Raw genomic sequence first — 22,894 nt, forward strand, 5'->3', positions numbered from 1 at the left:
CAAATAATAAATAAATAAATAAATAAATAAATAAATAAATTTAAAAAAAATAAATAATGGCGTCCCATTAAAACTCCACTGTTGTTATTGTTTTATTTTGTTTTTAGTACTGATCCTCCAGGCCCCACCCCCGGAGATTGTGACTGAATTGATCTGGGTGGGGTCTGGGCATTGGGATGTTTATTAATCTCTCCCAGTGATCCCAATATATAGCCAGAGTTGAAAACTACTGACACAGCACAATCCCCCTCATTTTACAGATGACGAGACTGAATCCCGAAAAGCTGAACTGACCTCCTCAGGGTCACATGGCTATCTGGTATTGTCAAAGAAGAAACAAGCTGGAGAGTAGTTAAATCAATAAAAACAGAGTTGTTCCGGACTATTGCAATAGGGGAAAAAGAGACCTCAGTATAGAACCAGGCTCGATTCTGAATACAGCATGGGCAAGGGGGAATTTATAGCCAAGGAACAGGGAGGGAGTCAGTGGATGGAAAATTACTAAGAGAAACGTTGGGGTAAGGTGGGGGAGGGTTCTAGCTAAACCCACCTAAAAGGATACTTGCTGAAGACAGGGCCGGGTGGTCAGGCATCACCTGGGGGATGATCAAAGATGAGGAACCTTGGGCCTCCCTGGTGGCGCAAGTGGTTGAGAGTCCGCCTGCCGATGCAGGGGATACGGGTTCGTGCCCCGGTCTGGGAGGATCCCATATGCCGCGGAGCGGCTGGGCCCGTGAGCCATGGCCGCTGAGCCTGCGCGTCCGGAGCCTGCGCGTCCGGAGCCTGTGCTCCGCAACGGGGGAGGCCACAACAGTGAGAGGCCCGCATACCGCAAAAAAAAAAAAAAAAAAAAAAAAAAAAAAAAAAAAAAAAAGATGAGGAACCTGATCAAATGCGGAGGGTGATCAGGTGTTGAGGGTGGGAGGAGATGGTTCTGGTTAAAATGACTTGGCAGGGTTCTTCCCCAAACTGGATTTCATAAGTAAGCACAAGCTGGGCCTATGAGAAGGTTCAGGAGCCTGACTAAAGTTTAGTCAAGCAAAGAATCTTCATGAGTATGCCCAAGCTTCAAGTCCAATATTGGTACCCTGTCCCCTGATTACAACCCTAACGTGTCCCCTCAGTAAGGTTCTATCTGACAACACATTACTTATCTTCAAAGTAGATATTTTTCACCTACAAGAAGGTTTTGGAAAAGAAGAAAGATGGCCAGTCTTTGAGTGCTAGGTAGCCCCCGAAGGGCAGCACAGTCCTTGGTCTAGGGAACCTAAGAGGAGTCTAGGACCCAAAGATGATTTTTTGGTCCTGGCCAGTGAAGCACAAGTGGCTTGGATGTTATCACCAGAAGCATGTGTGACTGAGGCTTGTCCTCGTGCAGGCTTCCCTGCCTGGCTGCCAACACAATGGCAGTTAGAAAATGGACAAGAAAGTCATGTTTACTAGAGCCTGTTCAGCATCCAGGTCATGTCTTTGCCAACTTCTATTTCTCTTCATTCTGGATTATGGATGTTGAAGTCTGAAAGCTGAAACCTTAAACAACATAAATTTGGCGATGCAGCCTCCAGGTCTCTGATTACACTGCTCTGCTTTCCAATAGCTCCCTCCCACCTCCTCCTCCTTTCTCTCTATGCAAAATTCTACCCATTCATCAAGGTCCTCCTTTGTCTTAACTAGCTCTACCTTGAAAAATTTCTCTTGTCTGTGATCACACTGAGTCAATATCACACAGTTCAATAGTTAATCCAATTTAGAAACGCAATTATGAGCTCCTAAGGGTAGGGAATTGCAGGAACATTTTTCTGTATCTAATACAACACTAGAATATGGCTGAGCACATATAAGATCCTTGAAAAAGAGCTCGGGTTTGGTTTATTTTGGGTCTGTTACTTCTCAAGGGGAAGGTAAAGGGTGGGATAGTGAAGGACAAAATATTAGGGATAAGCTAGGAATAAAAAACAATAGGTAGACAAACATTATAAGAATAGACTGAGGAGGAACTAATATAACAAGGAGGAAATAAGCATGTAAAGAAACAAAACCTCTACTCCAGGGAGCAAAAGTGGGCCTCCTGGAGATGAGTGTGAAACGGAACATCAGTCCTTAAAACCCTTGTTCTCAATTCACACAGAAAATTTACAAGGAGAGCAGAGGAAGTGCTTTCTTCCCTCTGAAATCCAGAGGGGAAGTTCATGTACCTTCTTTAATAGTTTGGATTATTGTTCAACAAATACTCCTTCCCCTCCTCCTACCCCAGCCCACTGTGGATACCCTATACTTCCTTGCCCCCTTGATGTTGGACTTCGTCATGTCACTTGCTTTGAACGACATGTCAAAAGACGTAATGCGAGCAAAGTCTTATGTGTAGGGCAAATGTGCTTGTATAATTGGGCCTGGCTTTTTCATTCCAAAATTCATCAATGGGAAGACTGTGCCACAAGAGCCACCACTCCTTTAGCCTGGGCCCCATAAGGACACACCTGAACCCAACCCTCAACTTGGAGCCAAGTCCAGCCAACCCACAGCCTGAAGAACAGCCACCAGCCCTAACCAGCCAAACCACAATCAATTTACAGACCTATGAACAGGAGACTAGGTCCTTGTTGTTATAAGCCACTGAGTTTGGGGATTGTTTGTTATACAGCATTATTGTGACAACAGCTGGTTAATACACCTTACATAGTCTGCAGGGGAACGTTGGGTTGAATGTGTTGAAAAGGAACAATGCAGATAAATTCATTATCTGAGTCTCACACACCTGGTTTTATAGCTTACATGACTCATGGCCCTCTAAGTGAGAGCAAGCTACAAACAAAGGTCTAGGAGAGAGAAAATATCTTCCTGTTCACATGAGCCTTTTCTTCAATATTAGCCCCAAGACTTCTACATAAAAGGACCTTTAGAGAGGTAATAAGTGGGAGGGGGGCGGGGGGGGCTGAAGAGAGCCTAAATCTCTATTTGCACATTTTAATTGAGAAACGCAGCTCTCCTCCATGTCAAACATGGGAGGTGGCCAACGACAGTGAGGAGGGAGGTCTGGAAAAGCCCTGATGCTGCCCTTTGGTGTCATGTGTTTCTTCCTCCATCTGAACCCACGAAGGGAGGGAAGGTAAGCACCCGCAGGTTTCAACAAGACTCACCTGATTCTAGAACAAGGTACTAAGCTAATAATATTCTGTTTTGGGGTTTGAAGAAGCTAAAAGTCATAGAGAAAATAAGAGGGAAAGAAAAATTGAAGGTGAAAATAAAAAGCTAAAGTATTCAGGACCTTAACATTGCTGCTCAATAATATACCACAGTACCTTTAAATTTTATATATATATACACACACACATTTACACATATGCATATATATTACTTTTTCAAAATGTAATACACTCATGATTGAACATTTCTATATGTATATATGTATTTACATATGTTTACATATTTACATGTATATACAAAAGGAAGACTCTCCCTCCCATCCTGTCCCACATTAGTTTAGTTCCCCACGCCCTAAACCCCACAACTATTCATTTTTATTAATTTCTCAAATATACTTTTCCAGAATTTCTTTAGGCAAATAGAAATATGGCACTATAATTTTCTCATTTTTAACACAGACAATAGCATACTATACCCACTGTTCTGTACCTTTTTTTTTTTTTTTACTTCGTAATGTATCCTGAAGATCTTTCCATTTCAGGACATAGAGAACTTCCTCATCATTTTTTAATAGCCACATAATATTCCATTCCTTGATTGTTATTGTGGCCTTTTGAACTTCCAGTAACACTGTGTTACTGCTTGAGTGATTCCAAGTTTTATATTTCTTAGAGATAAATGGTTTATCACTACATTTATTATAAATGGGATAATAATGATTCAAACTGAAAATGTGGTAATTACAGGATGAGTTTTATGGTGCCTGAAAACAATCTCTGAGATGTTGGGAACCTCAGTAAAAAAAAATTTCAAGAATCCCAAAGACTACTTGACAGAAAATGTGAATTTAGGAGTAAGAAACTCCTCTGGGGGAACCATCATTACGAAACAGAAGAAGAGTGGATCCATAGTAATGAAATGCCCACAAGATGTGAGCTAAGAGATCCTGTCCTTAGGTGTTCATGTTTTAAATCTTTTCCTAGGGAGCAAACTAAATTGGGCAAAGCAAAGTCCTGCCTTTTGTTTTCTATTAGAATTCTGTGGATTTGACTACTGTTTCCACAGGTCTTTGGGGGTCATGTTTTCTCTTGTTCTATCCTCTCTCAGGGCTGGGATCTGGGTCTGGATTTGTCTGTTCCAACTCTCACTTTTATGATACAAATGAACTTATTTACAAAACAGGAACAGACTCACAGACTTAGAGGAGGAACTTATGGTTACCAGAGGGGAAGGGTTGGGGGGAGGGATAGATTGGGAGTTTGGGATTGACATGTACATGCTGCTATATTTAAAATCGATAACCAACCAACAAGGACCTACTGCATAGCACAGGGAACTCTACTGAAAACTCTGTGATAATCTAAATGGGAAAAGAACTTGAAAAAGAATAGATACATGTGTATGTATAACTGGATCACTCTGCTGTACACCTGAAACTAACACATTGTTAATCAACTATACTCCAATATAAAATTTTTAAATTTTTAAAAACTCTCACTTTTAAAATAAAATCAGATTCCTTGCTTTTCATATACTGTGAGGTTTTTAAAATCTTACATAGATAAAGTTCTTTTTCCTTTTGGTGATTCAATCTTAAGCTTAGTATGGTCTTAAATAACTTATAGCCATCACTGGTGTTTTAGTTATCAATTGCTGTATAACAAATTTCCCCAAAATGTAGTGGCACAAAACAAAGGTCTTATTTTCCTCATGATTTTGTAGGAATTCAGGAAAGGAGGGCAGTTCATCTCTGATCCCCGTGGTATCAACAGAGGAAGAGGGCTGGAGGCTCCCCTTCCAAGATAACTTCTTTAGTCAGATATCTGGGGCTTCATGGTTTCTCTCTCCCTCTCTCTCTCCACGTATCATCCTCCAAGGCTTCCCCTGTGTCATGTGCTTCTCGCAGCATGGCAATCTAAGGATGACCAGACTTCTTCTTGCACAGCTCTGGGCTCTAAGGATGTTCTAAGGGACAGGATGAGGCACTTGCCAGTCTCTTCTGGCCTCAGTACAGAAACTACCATAGTGTCACTTCCACGGTATTCTAGTGGTCAAATCAGTCACAGAACTTGCCCATATTCAAGGAGAGGGGACACAGAGCTCACCTTTTGATAGAAAAAATATCAAATAATTTGTAACCAAAGTTAACCTGTGATAAACGGGATATAATACATTCCACTCCCTAAAAATTTGCCACCTTGTAAAGTTTCACTCAGAAACTGAAAGTCTTCCAAATACTGTACGATCTCACTTATATGTGGAATCTAAAAATGTCTAACCACAGCAGCAGAGAGTAGAATGGAGGTTGCCAGGGGCTGGGGTGTGGGAGAAATGGGGAGATGTTGCTCAAAGGGTACAAACTTCCATTTATAAGACTAATAAGTTCTGGAGATCTAATGTACAGCATGATAACTATAATTAATAATACTGTATTAGATATTTAAAATTTGCCTAAGAGAGTAGATCTTAAGTGTTCTCAACACACATAAAAGTTAACTATGTGAGGTGATGGGTGGTAATTGGCTTGATGTGGTAATCATTTCACAATGTATAGGTATGCCAAATAATCACATTGTAGACCTTATATATAATTTTTATTTGTCAATTATAAAAAAGAAATAAAATATATTAAAATTAATTTTTTTTTTTTTTTTTTTGTGGTACACGGGCCTCTCACCGTTGTGGCCTCTCCCGTTGCAGAGCACAGGCTCCGGACGCACAGTCTCAGCAGCCATGGTTCAAGGGCCCAGCCGCTCCGCGGCACGTGGGATCTTTCCGGACCGGGGCACAAACCCGCGTCCCCTGCATTGGCAGGCGGACTCGCAACCACTGCGCCACCAGGGAAGCCCCTAAAAACTAATAATTTTTTTTAATTTTGAAGAAATTAAGTCATTATCAGACTCATTTGAATTGTGAGATGATTCTGTTGATTTGTATCTGTACACACTATGAAAAGCACAAACCAGCAGAGTCTTGTGGAGGATGCAGCAGATAAGTCTCTAGCACATAGCACTGTGCCCCCCCCACCTTTGGTGTCTCAAAATAAAATCTTCACATAATGTTCCAATATCCCAGAGAGGGGAAAATTATAACTGTTTTGGAATATGAAACAATATGACACGTGAACTCACTTGAAGATGTTATGAAACCTAAGTGACAGTTGTACTTCTACTGGGACAGTATGAGCGTGTACTTAGAAACACAGGTTCTACAGATAGGCAACCCAGGTGTGAATCCAAGTTCAGCCATTTACTTGCTGTGTGACATTAGGAAAGCTGGGAAAGCTCTCTATGCCTCGTGTCTTATCTATAAATGTAGGCATAGATATTTATAAATATATATATGATAGGGATGTGATGAGAATGAAAACAGTGCCTGTGAAAAACGTAGTGTAGCATATTTTAACTGCTTCATTTAGTTGAAATAACACTAGCTGCTCTTACAGATAAGCCCCAAAGTTTCACTGGCTGTACACAGGAGAGGTTAATTTCTCATTAATGAGAAGTCCACTCAGAGGCTGAAGGTAGGAAAGGATGACACCCTGCTCCAGGCAGTCATTCAAGGTTCAAGGGGAAGAGAGGTGCTTCTGCCTTCTTCAACAAGTGGCTTCCAAGATCACCTTGCGCGTTGCCATGCAGCTGTTACATGGGAGAAGAGACAGAGTGGAGGAATTCTTGAGAAGCTTCTAAGGATTAGGTCTGGATATGGTATAGATCAATTCCATTTACGTTCAATTAGCCAGAACTCAATCACATGGCCCCTCTAGATGCAAAGGGGTCTGGGAATGTAGTCTCTGGCTGGGCAGCTGCTTTCCAGCAACATTATGACACTATGGAAGGAAAAGCACAAATATTTGGTGGACAGCTAATAATGTATTTACCTTGGTGCTCAATAAGTGTTAGCCTTTTTTTTTTTTTTTGAAGTATAGTTGATTTACAACGTTGTGTTAGTTTCAGTTGTACGGCAAAGTGATTCAGTTATATGTATACATATATACATTCTTTTTTCAGATTCTTTTCCCATATAGGTTATTACAGAACACTGAGTAGAGTTCCCTGTGCTATACAGTAGGTCCTTGTTGGTTATCTATTTTATATACAGTAGTATGTGTATGTTAATTATATTCATAATGGCAAAGACTGGGATTTTTCTTCCTTGCAGCAGAAACTGAAAAAAATTAAGAAGAGGTTAAAACTCCATCTCACGAAGCAACCTACCTCCACTATGTCAGATTATTGCCAGGTATCCCTCCTGCCACCCTTCTCCCATGCCCCACACCGCCATACACTGTGATCTTTGAATTCCTCATTTCAAATAATGCACTTAATTCTCAATAGTCTGTTAAGTATTTAGTAATGAAAGTAAAGTCTTCCAGGCCACTTCAGAATGAATCAGTCATCTTCTGGGAGAAGGCCCAAGCTAGAGAGGAAGGGCAGGAGAATGACTTGAGGCTGTAGAGCGCTTCGATGGCAGGTGATCTAGGGCAGGCCAAGGGTTTTCTTTGGCGAGAAAGACGTTTTCCCACCTGATAACGAAAGTAAACCTGTTGGAGGAGATTAGCACCTCCTGCTTGAGTGGAGCACCATCTAGGGATTCAAAATCCAGATGTATGTACTCATTTGAGCAAGTGGAACAGACTATTTCATGATCCAAATTTATTATTAAGTCTTCCGAGGAAAAAACAAGACTCTCCCCACACATTATTATTAACCTGGGACTTGTGGACCCTAGGATATCCATGGATCGCCTTCAGGGGGTCTATACATTCCCTGAGCTGGTATGCAAATGCGTGTATGTGTATATATGCATGTATATACATACACATCCCTTCATGGTCACCAACTTTCATACAGGCTGTTGAAACCACTTCCTGAACCACTGTCAGTCATGGACCAGAGTGCAGCATGAATTCCACAATGTCACACGCTGTGAGTTAAGGAATAGGCTTTACTGGGGGAATAAAGGGAAATTTACAAGCCAGGGTCAGGAAAACGGGAATCCACAAGTCCCCAATCCTCCTGTTATTCCACTAAGAGACATGCTGAGACTTGGACAGTCTGCCAGACATGCAGCATGGGTTGGTGTTCCCCTAGAGCAGGGGTTCTCAACCAGGAATGAATTGCGACTAGGGGTCATTTGGTAGTGTCTAGAGACAGTTTTGATTATTATAACTGGAAGGGGTGCTTTTAGCACCTAGTGGCTAAATGCCAGAGATGCTGTTAATCATCCTACAACAGACAGGTCTGCCCCCGGGTCTGTGTCAGTAGTGCTGATGCTGATAAATCCTGCACAAAAGGGACTCTGCCAATATGCTGGTCTCTCTCCAAGTAGATTCAGAATTCCAAAAGATCTGCTCTGCTAATCTTGCATCCTACAGGAAGATAGGCACACTCCTACCTTCTGATTTTAGTTCTCCTCAAAACCAGAACCTGGGCTTCCCTGGTGGCGCAGTGGTTCAGAGTCCGCCTGCCGATGCAGGGGACATGGGTTCGTGCCCCGGTCCGGGAAGATCCCACATGCCACGGAGCGGCTGGGCCTGTGAGCCATGGCCACTGGGCCTGCGCGTCCGGAGCCTGTGCTCCACAACGGGAGAGGCCACAACAGTGAGAGGCCCGCGTACCACAAAAAAAAAAAAAAAAAAAAAAGGCAGAACCTGAGAGAAGGCTCTCATGACATGGCTTGCATATAAATAGTTTATTTTACAAAGTGATCCCAAGGAATAGAAATGAGGATACTGGGAAGAGTGAAATGGGGAGGATGGAAAGCCAATCTAAGGAGCTCAGTCTTTCTGGAGATTCCCTGAGGGGCCATGTAGAATGCACCTCAGGATCGTCTGCCCTAGGGACTAATATTCATCTACTGACTGCCATTCCATATAGCAGTCAAGGACTTTCCCAGGGGAGTTAACTCTCTTAAGGTCTGCGCATACCCTCAGAACGCAGAGGCTGCAGGGAAGCCTTGGGTCAGCTCACTGAGGCAAGACGTTGTTAGGTTCCATCTGCAGAGAGCTGCTTGCCACCTCAGGAAGATATGTGGGCCAAGAGGATACGAGGCTGGGCACAAGATACGTCCAATACACTCAGTGCGGCAATTTATTTTGCAGTAGGGGCCCTGCCTTAAGCCCTGCCTACTGCCCACCATTCAGCTTTACAGAGAGACACAAGCAATCAAGCTTCTGGCAATTTTTCTAGCCAAGAGTGAGGCGCTAGCCTGGAGCCTGATTCTCTTTCCTGGTAACGCTCCATTTCTATCTGTACTGGACTTTTTTCCAAACACCTCCTCAGTGGTATGTTTAGGATGCCCCAGCTGCCCAGCGAGTGCCCTGGGTGAGGCTTTTTTCTCCATCCTCCGTCCCTAGCGCTCAGGGTGTTCGGACTCTTAAGGGAGGAGGGGAGGCTGCTTCAGCCACCTGATGCCACCCTTCAGCACCCAGGATTCCGCTCTCACAGTGAGTCCACCACTCCAGGATTTCCAAGTGGCCAGCTTCTACAAGTCCCCATCAACTTCAGATGGACACTGAAGCTACTGAAGCCCTGGCCATTTCTGGGCTGAGCAGCCTGGCCTGCCCTCTCGGGGGCTGTGGTGAATCACGATGACCCTGGTCATCCAGTGGCCTTCCCTCATCCCAAATGACCCTGCTCGCCAGCCCTCCAAATACCCTGTCTGCACCCTCAGGAGGAGTATCTCCTACTTCAGGGGTGGTCCACTGGACCCTTTCCTGCTGGACAACAGGAATTCTCTTCACCTGATGTGCCACATGGGTCCATTTGTGGTAATCATCTGTTGTGTTAAAAGACTGAGAATAACAGAGAGAGAAAGTGGAAACTTACAAGGCCAGGGTCATAAGAGAAGAGAGGGCATAAGTGGAGAGGTATCCCAGGGACAGGGCATGGGTTTGCATTCCAGGAAAAAGCCTCTGGCCCATTCACCCTCAATCTTAGAGCAAATATGAGAAAAAGTGGTCTTGTCAGATAGAACACGAACACACTCCTGGGCACCAAAGTGTCCTAGATTTGGGTCCAGTTATTTGCAGGAGTTGCCTGGAACCATCAACAGGAAGGTATCTGGAGCTTCTGGGGGCGCATGGGAAGCTAGAGCCACCTTTGTCCAGGTATGGGAACCATTAGTTTCATGGGAAGCTGAGTTTGGGAGCAGCCAATCCCACTGGGAGAAATAGCACTGACTAGGCTGAATCGAGTATTAGAGTTAGAAATGCAATACTGTCAGAACTTTCTCTCTCCCCATTTCTGAGAAACATAATGACTCATTTCATATATTATACAGCGTGTTTCCATATTTATGTAAATCCTATTAATAAGAAACAGATAAGTTGCTTTTTATTTGGTTGCCACTTAGTTATCTTCTTTATTTAGGGACTGTTATAGCCCATTTGCTTTTTAACAAATGAGACATGATCAGATTTATCTTTGAGAAAATAATTTTATGAGCAAAGCTAGAAAAAGGATTATCAGTAACTACTGGGTACCCAGACACTCCTGCTGGGAGAAAGAGGGGCCCCAGTCCAGCCAGCTCATTGTCCAGGCCACCCAGAGTGAGCCACCTGGGTCACTATTGTACAATCCAGCTCCTTGCAAAATACTTTGCAGAACCACCGCAGAATAGTCATGTCTTAGCAATGTCTCAGTGAACTCTTTCAGCTGGTAGTTCTAATTTTATTGCTAGAAACGCCCTCACATTCGTGTGTACCATTCACTTCTTTTTCTTACATTTTCCTTACTCTGCACATATACACCAGCTAAAGACCTCAGCTATGTACACTGATTACAGAAAAGAATGTGACTCTAAGTAGACAGATTTCCTAGGCAACTAGCCATATGACCAACCAATCCCTTCAAAAATAACAAACAATCAAAAAGATAAATAAATAAATAAGAGAGATTATCATTGCACTAAAATTCCAAAGTAGATATGCTGTACTGCTAAAACACAACTTTGAAGAATCGGAAGGCGCTAATGCTGACTTTCAACATTGGCTGGGAAACAATGGGGATAAACTGACAAGCAAAACGCTGCCTCTGTCCAGAGTCTCTCTCTAGCCACTGCTGCATCCATTCATTTTCTGCCCAGATGACAGCATGCCTCCTAATGCTTCCTTTGTCACTTTTATTTTTCCCAATCAGCTGCAGCAACCCCCTTGCAAAAGAAAGTAAAAACAAGTGCCTGGTACGGAAAACACAAAGAAAGCTTCATCGGTCTAGACAGACATGTGCGGTCATCAGCTCTGACAGCAGCCTTAGAAAGGAAGGAGCCAGAATGACTTCTTTCCATTCTTAGAGACAGAGACAGAGAGAGAGAGAGAGAGAGAGACAGAGAGACAGAGAGAGAGAGAGAGAGGAAGGAAAGATAAAATTGTAATGATAATGCATACTGGGGAAGTTTCCTCAAATAAAGGGGGCAGTAAAAAATACTGCCATTGCGTTGGAACACAATTGATTTCCAGTGTGTTTATAGCATAGAAAAAATAAACAGGAGGAACTGCAAGTAAACAAAACTGCAAATGTCATTTGGTCCTGAGGGGTGCAGCTTCCAAAGAGCATGTGGAGAGAATCAGTAACCACGTTTTCCCGCAGCCGGTGGTTAACAAATCAGATCGCAGCCCAGGGCTCTTTAGGTATCACGGTGTGCTAAAAATAACTGCCTCGCCTCCTTATGTAACCCCGAGGCAATCTCATTCCATTTCTAAATTTAGAGCCCTCGGCAAAGGCCAGTCTGGTGGGGAAGTGGTTGGTGCTGCCAGTTGCCAGAATGACTCGTAGAGCTCAGCTAACAGGAATTAAATTTCTCTCTCTCTGGAATAATCTATGAAGTGATACAGGTATGGGAAGCATTTTTAAGAGCCCCAAATAAGATAAAGTAAGCTCTGTTATTGCAATCAGGGAGGGAGAGGACGGCTGGAATTATCTTGTAATAGAAATGAAAATCATATTATGTTTATCCAGTAATCTTACGAAGATGAATTCTAGAAGCATCAACTTGCAGCCTGTGCTTGCAGACGGCTTATACATGTGGGTCAGCAACTGGGTTCGTGTGACAATTTCTGAAACAAAAACAAGACTTACGGACTTTGAAGTTTTCCATTAAACAGACACACGCTTCCCTTCTCTGACCCTCTCCTGCCGTTCATCTCCTGTTCTAACAGCAAGTTTACAACAGAGCCACACACACGCACATTACAGAAGCATTTCTCCCTCATAATATACTAGGCTGGTTAAGTAATAATATCAGCTTTGTTTCTAGTCTCTCAGCACAGATTATTATTTAGCCTGGTAAAGCTTCCATTTATTCAGCTTGCACATCACCAGTAAAATTCTAATGGCCAGAACAGTTTTGCAGTAATGTTCCACAATAACAAAAGCTCACAATGGTGGTTGAAGTGTTAACATATCCTGAAGTAGCTTCTGAATTATGATAGAAGGACAGTTTTCTGGTTTGAAGGGAATATATTAAGATTCTTCGAAAATTGTCTATCTGTAGATGAATTTTCCATGGGCTTCAGGGACTGAAAACCTGAGTTCAAGACCAGACCCGCTGGCAGTTCGAGATAATTCATTTAAACCTTCTGAGCTCCAAAAATCCTCACCTGTAAAATGGAGCTAATAACGCTATCATAGCAAAGTATCATAAATCAAATGAAATAATATATGCAAGAGTACTTTGGAAATTCTAAACTCTATAAAATTGTTCAGTTTTGTTTTTTATGCTCTTAAGGCTATGTAGAATATAAAATTTATCAGCATAACCCTTTCAATAACCATTCTAGAGAAATATAAATTTATTGTACTTAATTTATGCATTTGTTCATAGCAAAATTGGAGATACATCCAGAAGAGAACATTTGTCAAATTCATAACTTGCACTTTTACACATCCATTCCGAAAGCTAATTATTGATTTAAATTTGAGCATCTTCCCTAAGTAAAGCCTATAGGGAAATAAGATGCTGGAAAAGAAGGGAACATGATAGTAACAACTAATACTTAATACTCTCCTTACATCATTCCAAGCTCCTGTTCTGCACTGTTCTAAGTACTTTATAAATAGCAACGCATTTAATCCTAACAACCCTCTGAGTAGGTACTATTACCGTCTTCATCTTATAGATGGGGAAACTGAGGTGCTGAGAGGTTAAAAATAACTTTCCTGAGATCTCTCAGCATCTGAGTGACAGCTAAGAGTCCCAAACTCAGAGTTCAGCCCTTGAGTGTGGGTGTTTAACCACTACGCACATTGCCTGGAGCTGGCATCCTCTTTCCCCCACAGTGAGGATGCAGCCTGCTGACCCTGAGTTTGATTCAAGATTCAGGAGGGTCCCAGATACTCATCAGTATTTCCTGTTAACGGTATACAGACGCTGCCCTGTGGAAGTTCTTCCTGAATTCTCACATTAGCCGATTATAAAATATGCAGTCATAGCACAAAATGAAGCTCTCGCAGGCCAGCAAGACCAAACCTCATCCTAGGATCAAAAGTATCAAAGGATGCTCTGCTGAGCTCTCCTTTCTACCTCTGAAGCCCTCTCTCTTCTGTGAAGTTTCCCATCCTTGACTAAATAAATTAGGAATTCATACTGTGGTGAATGTGAGGCTTCCCACCATTCCAGAGCTGATGAGGAACTCATCACAATAAAGCCAGCCTTCACTCTGCAAGTGTGTTTCTGCCTTTGCGATACCTAAAGTTCACAAGGAAGAGCCAGCGTGACTAAAGTACTAAAAATACTAGATAACAAAACTAATCTGGGGACCCAGTTCTGTCACATCTCCATCACTACTAACTAGGGGTTAGAACTTCATTGGATCATTAATCTCAGAGCTCCTGTGTCACCATCTGTATAATGCTCATTGGAGAAGAACTCTGAAGCCTTTTATATAAAATTCCACTTCTCTAAAGACACAGGCTTGACTTAAGCAAACAAAGAAACTGAAAAGTAGAAATGTACACCTAAGAACAAGTACAGGTGATTGTAATAAGCTCTCCAGTTGGGTTTTAGGGCCATGTTTGCCTCCGGGGCTCAACCTTTTTGGGGGGAGTTCCTTGCCCAAGAGAAACCTCCAAAATTGCTTGGACCCTGAAGACAAACAGGGCCTGAAAACTCAACCAGAAAGTCCATTACATTCATCTCCCACTCTCAGGTGAGACTGCCAATGCGACAACAAACATCTGCAAAATGTTAGCCTAACTATTTACAATAGGCAAGACATGGAAGCAACCTGAATGCCCATCGACAGATGAATGAATAAAGATGTGGTATATATACACAATGGAATACTACTCAGCCATAAAAAAGAATGAAATAATGCCATTTGCAGCAACATGGATGGACCTAGAGATGATCACATTCAGTGAAATAAGTCAGAAAGAGAAAGACAAACATCATATGGTATCACTTATATGTGGAATCTAAAATATGACACAAATGAACTTATTTACAAAACAGAAACAGATTCACAGACATAGAAAACAAACTTACGGTTACCAAAAGAGAAAGGGGGGAGGGATAAATTAGGAGTTTGGGAAAACTAGCTACAAACTACCATATATAAAATAGATAAACAACTAGGTCCTGTTGTATAGCACAGGGAACTATATTCAATATCCTATAATATGTGTGTGTGTGTGTGTGTGTGTGTGTGTATATATAATTGAATCACTGTGCTGTACACCAGAAACTAACACAACATTGTAAATCAACTATACTTCAATTTTTAAAAAATATTAGCCTACTCTACCATACAACACCCTGTCAGCTACACTCTCTAACATTCCAGTCAGAAGCATAGAAGCTACCCACTTAGTGAGCTAGACATGGAGGGCTTGGTGAGCATTAATGCTTGAGAGAGAGGGAAATGTAATCGAGAGCCAACAACTGGAGCACCAGAAAGAAATGCTGCTGCAGTCACTAAATTCAAAGTAAATAATGTATGAGGGAGGTACACACACACACACACACACACACACACACACACACACACAAAGAATATTCTCTTATCTCTTGTAATTACCTATCTAGCTAATTCAACCACACAGAAATAGGAAATTACAAAGAAAAAAAACCCCTGAGCAATCAAAATAGATGGTGTCAAGTTCACGCGTAAAGCTCATACACTTTACTCATAGAAAAGAGCCTCATTCAGGTCCTCATTCATAATTTGTGTATTCTAACTTGACATTGCTGTTCCCAGAAACTTAGTTATCTGGGTGCCGTATTAAAAAAGGAAGAAGAAGAAAGGAGAAGAAGGAGAAGGAGAAGAAGAAAGAAGGAGGGGGAGGGGAGGGGGAGGAGGAGGAGGAGGAGGAGGAGGAGGAGGAGGAGGAGAAGAATGGCTGCAAGTTTGAAGGGGAGACTGGTAGAAAGAGACACTGACTGGGAGAGAAAAGACACAATAACTTAAAAAGGGAAACCCAAGTTAGTATTCAAAAGATACAGTAATGGCAGGCCATTAAAGGGATCAAAGCCCATTAATGACATTAGTAGGGCCTGAAGACTCAGCACCACCACGGCTAGTCATGGTGATCCTAACTCATCCAAAACATCTGGACCATGTTCAGAATTCTCAAGTGAAGGAATCAAAAAGGAGAGAAATACTTTATTAAAAATTTCCATCAAACAATTAATACAAATAAAATGTTGACATGCATACAATTTTCCTCTAAATGGAAAGTTTCTTTAACTGGACCATATCATTTCCTTATAATGTCAGCACATTCACTGGTGATTATCCTGAAGAATCTTTGCAATGCACCACAGTAAGAACTTGCATGTAAGACAACAGCATGCAAATTAAGAGAGTCAGAAAAGATACAGATAGGTTTTACAGTTTGCTCTCTAGGCAAGGTTAATGGAGAGGCTGAATGTGATTAAGAAGGTCATAAATGATGACTTTAGATACAAAAGCCCTGAAGTGATGAGAACATTATCAAAGCTCTGAAGTCATAATCAAAATCCTTATTATATATAAAGAGATGCTATCTCTAAAACTTAAATCCCTGGACCTGTTTGCTTATGATTTCTTGAGATTGCAGAACCAACACCTAGGTTCTCAAGGGATGCTTGAAAGTCTCTGGAAGACAGCAATCTTCCACAAAATGCAGTTCCATGCTGTTTCAGTATGAAGGAATCCCATGTGGGGTGCTTGCTGTTATATCAGCACCTTTAAAGGTAGGTGAGCAAATGAAACAGCCAGAAGAGTTCTGGGGTGCGGACTTGGCTGAGCGAATCTTCTTACTTCACACTTCAAGCTGGCTGAGAAGCAGGAAGCAATACGGTGCTTGTTTTGTGCCACCAGGGCCAGGAAGCTCAACAAATTCTAATATGTGTACACATTTAGCTGAGTCCACAGTGTAAATGCTCTCTATTTCCTCCTAGAGGCGCAGAATATTGATTTGACTGCTATCCCTGGGCAGAGAGACAGAATTAAGATTTCATCTATTTACCTTTGTACAGAAATCCTTTCCATGCAATGGAGCATGAAGGAATGGCCTACACAAGCAGGGCCTGGTTGTGTTTATCTTTCTGTCTCAGATATTTGTATTTTCCCTATACACATATGTGTTCCCTAAACACATATCCTATATATGTGTATATATATATCATAGCTTCCCTCATGACTACAATGAACTGAAAGAAGCTGGAATGAGGTGATGAAGATCCCCTTACAGAAATCCCTACTGTCAACAGCATCTCTTACTGAGTCATTTACTCCTCTAACTGCCTAGAAAATGGCCTCTTCCAGTGAACAAAATGGCATCTCAAGTTGCTTGAGAAATCTAATGCACCTCCTTCTACCAGGCAATTTGTTCTATTTCCATATGCAGCGTTAGGCCTTATTATCCTTAATTCCACACCAACATGGGTTGTTACCTAGGCAACAATATTCCTGGATCACAGATTGGTCAAGCCAAAATTTCCATCCATCTCTGTGAATCAAATGGGTGGTTAATATGATCAAATATACCGAAAGTGATTTTCAAACAGTTATGAAAGGAACTTTGTAAAAACAGCTAGAATCTCGGTGGTCAAAAGCAAGGTTGATATGCGTGGGGAAGTGTTTAGGCAGTTGCAAGGCATAAGGAGAAGGTCTCTACAGGTCAGCTTAGTCTCCCCAATTCAAGTAGCAACTGAGAAGGTGCTGGAGGTTGTCTGGGGACTTTGTTCTGTTCCTTAGAGGAAAATGCATGATGTTCTATCCATCTGGGATCTCCCAGAAGCAGATCCTGAGTCAAGGATTTGGGTATGAGTAGATTTTTTGGGAGAGGATTCCAGGTAGGAAGAAAAGGGAAAGGAGCCGACAATAGATTAATGAACTAGTTATTGCTATGGGAAACTGGGGCACAATACGACTGGGAACCCTCTAGAAAGAGTATGGAACACAATTCAGAATCGTCTGAATGACGGCAAGGAAGCTGAGGCATTTATCCCCCAACCCCTTGGCGTCTTAGTTGAGGGCCACTCCCATGCACGAACTCCCAGGCGTTTTCAGGAATTTTCCTAACTTCTCTGTGCTTCAGTCTCCTCATCTGTAAAATATGGTTAATACTAATTCCTACACTGGGATTGTTGTGAGAGTTAAATGAGATGGTCTTTATATGTGCTTAATATAATGCCTAGCGCACCCGAAGCAGTCACTAAATGGGGAGTTGGAGGAAGAGGAGGGCTTGAGTGGGTTTGTAGACTAAGGGTATGGAGACTGCGGAAAGTGAAATGTTTAATGATAAACTTGGAAAATGACATCCTCAGGGAGAGAAAGGGGATGGAGTCAGGAATCAATAGCATTATATTCACTAGGGAATTCTGTTTAAAACTAATAATAGTTTATCCTACTGCATTATAATTAGCTGTTTATGGGACTTCCCTGGCGGTCCAGGGGTTGGAACTCTGCTTCCACTTCAGGGGGCACGGGTTCCATCCCTGGCCAGGGAACTAAGATCCCGCATGCCACATGGTGCGGCAAAAAACCCCAAAAACCCCCCAGCTGTTTATGGGTCTAAATTTCCCCACGAGACTCAACTCCTCCATGAACCTATACTTGTTGAGTTCAACCTACAGGTCAGACACTGTTCTAGGCACTGAAGTCGTGAACCAAGTGCCCTCACAGAGCTTACGGTGGAGTTGGAGGGAGACAGGCATAAATAAAGACATACATAAGAGGAAAGCCATCCATGAGAGCAGGAAACAAGAGGATGAGGGCACCAGAGGGGAGGATGACGATGATCAGGGAAGGCTTTGCTGATAATCTGACACTTGAACAGAGTCGTAGTGTGCCCCAGTTTCCCATAGCAATAACCAGTTCATTAATCTATTGATTCCTCTATGAAAGTGGAGGAAGGGGTCATATGGATATCCTGGAAGGAGCATTCCAGACAGAGGAGATAACGAAAATAAAAGCCTTGAGGCAGTAGGAGCATCACTGAAGAGTGTGAGGAACAGAGTGGAGGCCAGTGGGGTGGCCAGTGGGGCTGGACTGGAGAGAGCAAGTGGGGAGCTGTCTGAGCTAAGGTCCAAGAGGTAGCAGGATGGTGAGGTCATGTAACACAGGGGTGGAGGGCGTGGGGGAGTGGGATGGGGGGGGATCTCAAAGTCCAATGCACAATACAATCGCATGGGATGCTGTAAAAAATCCTAAATGTCAGCCTGCATCACAAACAAGTTTAATCCAAATCTGGGGGTGGGACCCAGGCATCAGATCCCCAGGTAACTGATGTGTGGCAAAATATGAGAACCACTGACCTAGGTCTTTGAAGGCCATTTCACAAATTCTGGCTTTTACTCTGAGAAAGAAAGCCACTGGAGGGGTTTTTTGAGCAGAGAAAGGACGTGATTTATAATTTAAAAGGCTCACTCTGGCTGCCTTATGTAGGGTAGACTAGAGGAGAGAGGTGAGTGACACAGCTAGACCAGTTAGGAGGCAAAACACTGTCTTAATGATTTTTTTGTATCCCCAGTGCCTGAGACATTACGGACATAAAATTAATATCCCGAAGACATTCCCTCTGCCTGAAACCTCTTCCCCCAGATACGAGCATGGTTTATCACCATAGTTCCTTCATAGGGTTGCCAGATAAAATTCAGGATGTGCAGTTACACTTTAATTGTGGATAAACAATGAATAAGTTGCAGTACTGCATGAGACATACTCATACTAAAAAATTATTAGTTGTTTATCTGATATTTATTCGAATTTAACTGGACACCCTGTAATTGTATTTGTTAAATCTGGCAACCCTACCTTTAGGACTTACTCAGAGAAGGCTCTCCCTGATTATCAAATATAAAAATGAAGCACCCTCCCTCCACAATTCTCTAGCTCCTTTACTCCACTTCATTTATTTTCAAAGTGTTGATCATTATCTGACATGATATACATTGACTTGTTTCTCACTTGTCTCCCCCACTAGAATGTGGGCTATCTTCAATAAGTGGTGCTGGGAAAACTGGACAGCTACATGTAAAAGTATGAAATTAGAACACTCCCTAACACCATACACAAAAATAAACTCAAAATGGATTGAAGACCTAAATATAAGGCCAGACACTATCAAACTCTTAGAGGAAAACATAGGCAGAACACTCTATGACATAAATCACAGCAAGATCCTTTTTGACCCACCTTCTAGAGAAATGGAAATAAAACCAAAAATAAACAAATGGGACCTAATGAAACTTCAAAGCTTTTGCACAGCAAAGGAAACCATAAACAAGACCGAAAGACAACCCTCAGAATGGGAGAAAATATTTGCAAATGAAGCAACTGACAAAGGATTAATCTCCAAAATTTACAAGCAGCTCATGCAGGTCAATATCAAAAAAAAAAAAAAAAAAAAAACCCAATCCAAAAATGGGCAGAAGATCTAAATAGACATTTCTCCAAAGAAGATATACAGACTGCCAACAAACACATGAAAGGATGCTCAACATCATTAATCATTAGAGAAATGCAAATCAAAACTACAATGAGATATCATCTCACACCGGGCAGAATGGCCATCATCAAAAAATCTACAAACAAAAAATGCTGGACAGGGTGTGGAGAAAAGGGAACCCTCTTTTACTGCTGGTGGGAATGTAAATTGATACAGCCACTATGGAGAACAGTATGGAGGTTCCTTAAAAACTACAAATAGAACTACCATAGGACCCAGCAATCCCACTACTGGGCATATACCCTGAGAAAACCGTAATTCAAAAAGAGTCATGTACCAAAATGTTCATTGCAGCTCTATTTACAATAGCCAGGACATGGAAGCAACCTAAGTGTCCATCGACAGATGAATGGATAAAGAAGATGTGGCACATATATACAATGGAATAGTACTCAGCCATAAAAAGAAACAAAATTGAGTTATTTGTAGTGAGGTGGATGGACCTAGAGTCAGAGTGAAGTAAGTCAGAAAGAGAAAAACAAATACCGTATGCTGACACATATATATGGAATCTAAGAAAAAAAAAAGTCTAGGGGTAAGACAGGAATAAAGACACAGACCTACTAGAGCATGGACCTGAGGATATGGGAAGGGGGAAGGGTAAGCTGTGACAAAGTGAGAGAGTGGCATGGACATATATACACTACCAAATGTAAAACAGATAGCTAGTGGGAAGCAGCCGCATAGCACAGGGAGATCAGCTCAGTGGTTTGTGACCACCTAGAGGGGTGGGATAGGGAGGGTGGGAGGGAGGGAGACGCAAGAGGGAAGAGATATGGGAACATATGTATATGTATGGCTGATTCACTTTGTTGTGGGGCAGAAACTGACACACCACTGTAAAGCAATCATACGCCAATAAAGATGTTAAAAAAAAAAAGAATGTGGGCAGGAATTCTGTCTTATTCACTGTGGCATCCACAGAAACTAGAACAGTGCCTGGCATATAGTAGATATTTAAAAGATATTCGTGGAAGGAAGGAAAGAAAGGTGGCGCAGTAGTTAAGAATCTGCCTGCCAATTCAGGGGACACGGGTTCCAACCCTGGTCCGGGAAGATCCTACGTGCCGCGGAGCCACTAAGCCCGTGCGCCACAACTACTGAGCCTGCGCTCTAGAGCCCACGAGCCACAACTACTGAGCCCACATGCCACAACTACTGAAGCCCGCGTGCCTAGAGCCCGTGCTCCGCAACAAGAGAAGCCACCACAATGAGAAGCCTGCGCACCTCAACGAAGAGTAGCCCCTGCTCGTCACAACTAGAGAAAGCCCGCACGCAGCAATGAAGATCCAACGCAGCCATAAATAAATAAATAAATAAATAGGTTTTTTTTTTAAAAAAGGGGAGTGAGCAAGAAAATGAATAAATACAGGAGAGAAGAAGAAGAAAAAATGGATGACACTACAGGTAAATTTTCTGGAGGAGGAAAAGGAGTTTAGAAAGCTCAGTTCTGACTTTTTCCCTTCAGGGCATAGATGCTGAGGTTATCTGCTAAAATGTTAGGTGGCAGAGTTGGGCAGAAAATTCAATGAGAGAAACAAATGTTTAGAAAGTCACAGTGGGGAAATGGGAAAGTGAGTACACAGAGGAAAACATAAAGAATGGTTAGAGTAAGAAGGACCTACCTGGGGTTGACAAGCATCATTTGCAATGAGGCTCACCTAGGTACACTCCCAATTACCTCCTATGGGGCCCAGGGGCCCAGAGGCCCAGGATTACGAAAAAATTCACATAAAGCAGTTCGGGCAGAGGGTTGGGCTTTGAGAGGGCTGATGATCAAGGAACCCAGAAAACTGATTCATAACATAAGATAACCTAAGATTCAGGCTGGGTTAGGAGGTGAAAGGACCTTGGGGAAAGTAACTAGACTTATACCAGATGAAGGGGCTGAAAACCAAATCTTGGTGCTTGGGGCGTAAAGTTAGGATACTGCAGTCAGACAGAAGAATTTGAGAGTAGGAATCATTGGAAGAGGTAAAGTGGTATCAGCAAGATTAACTGCTTGGCCTCTGAAGCTAGACTGTTGAAGTCTGAATTCCATCCCTGCCACTTATTAGCTATGTAACTTTGGACAATTTGTGTAATATTTCTGTGCCCAAGTTCCCTCGGCTATAAAATAGGGATAATAATCGTACTTACCTCATAAATTATGTTGTGGTGATTAACTGAGTTAATGTATGTGAAGTACTTAGAATAATTCATGGCAGGTAGTTTGTAAGTGTTAGCTATTATAACTATGAGTGTAGGTTGTTACCATTTACTAGGAATGAAAGTGATTATAATACAGGAAGTTCACAATGAGATAAATAAATCAAATGTGCCAGATCAGTTCCATCTTAAAAAAAAGGCAAAAACAACTCCATGAAAAACTAAAGGAAAGAAGAAGTTGAAATAAAGGAGACATATAGAAAACAAACTTGAAAATGTCATTATCAGAACTGATCCATTCAAGACTTAGTTCTTGGATAACAAGTGTTGGTGAGGATGTGGACAAAAGGGAACCCTTGTGCTCTGTTGGTGGGAATGTAAATTGGTACAGTCACTATGGAAAACAGTATGAAGGTTCCTCAAAAAGTTAAAAATATAACTAACATATGATCTAGCAATCTCACTTCTGGGGTACATATATGGGGAAATGGAATCACTATCTCAAACAGGTATCTGCACCCCATGTTCATCACAGCATTATTCACAATAAATAGCCAATATATGGAAACAAGCTAAGTGTCCATCAAAAGAAGAATGGATAAAAAAAAATGTGGTGTATATATACAAATCCAAAGAAGAAAATCAGCCTTTTGTGACAACAAGTA

The 22,894-nt window shown here is 42.0% G+C and overlaps 1 protein-coding gene across 1 annotated transcript in view; it reads right to left on the reverse strand.

The window, feature by feature from the left end:
* Positions 1-9,649: 9,649 nt before the first annotated feature.
* The window catches only part of CBLL2 (Cbl proto-oncogene like 2), a 38,790-nt gene continuing 25,545 nt past the window's right edge, over positions 9,650-22,894 (reverse strand). The window contains 1 exon segment of the mRNA XM_060086555.1: positions 9,650-9,940. Within this exon segment, the coding sequence (XP_059942538.1) occupies positions 9,650-9,940 (291 nt within the window).

This window comes from Mesoplodon densirostris, chromosome X, assembly GCF_025265405.1.
Source record: "Mesoplodon densirostris isolate mMesDen1 chromosome X, mMesDen1 primary haplotype, whole genome shotgun sequence".
NCBI lineage: Eukaryota > Metazoa > Chordata > Mammalia > Artiodactyla > Ziphiidae > Mesoplodon > Mesoplodon densirostris.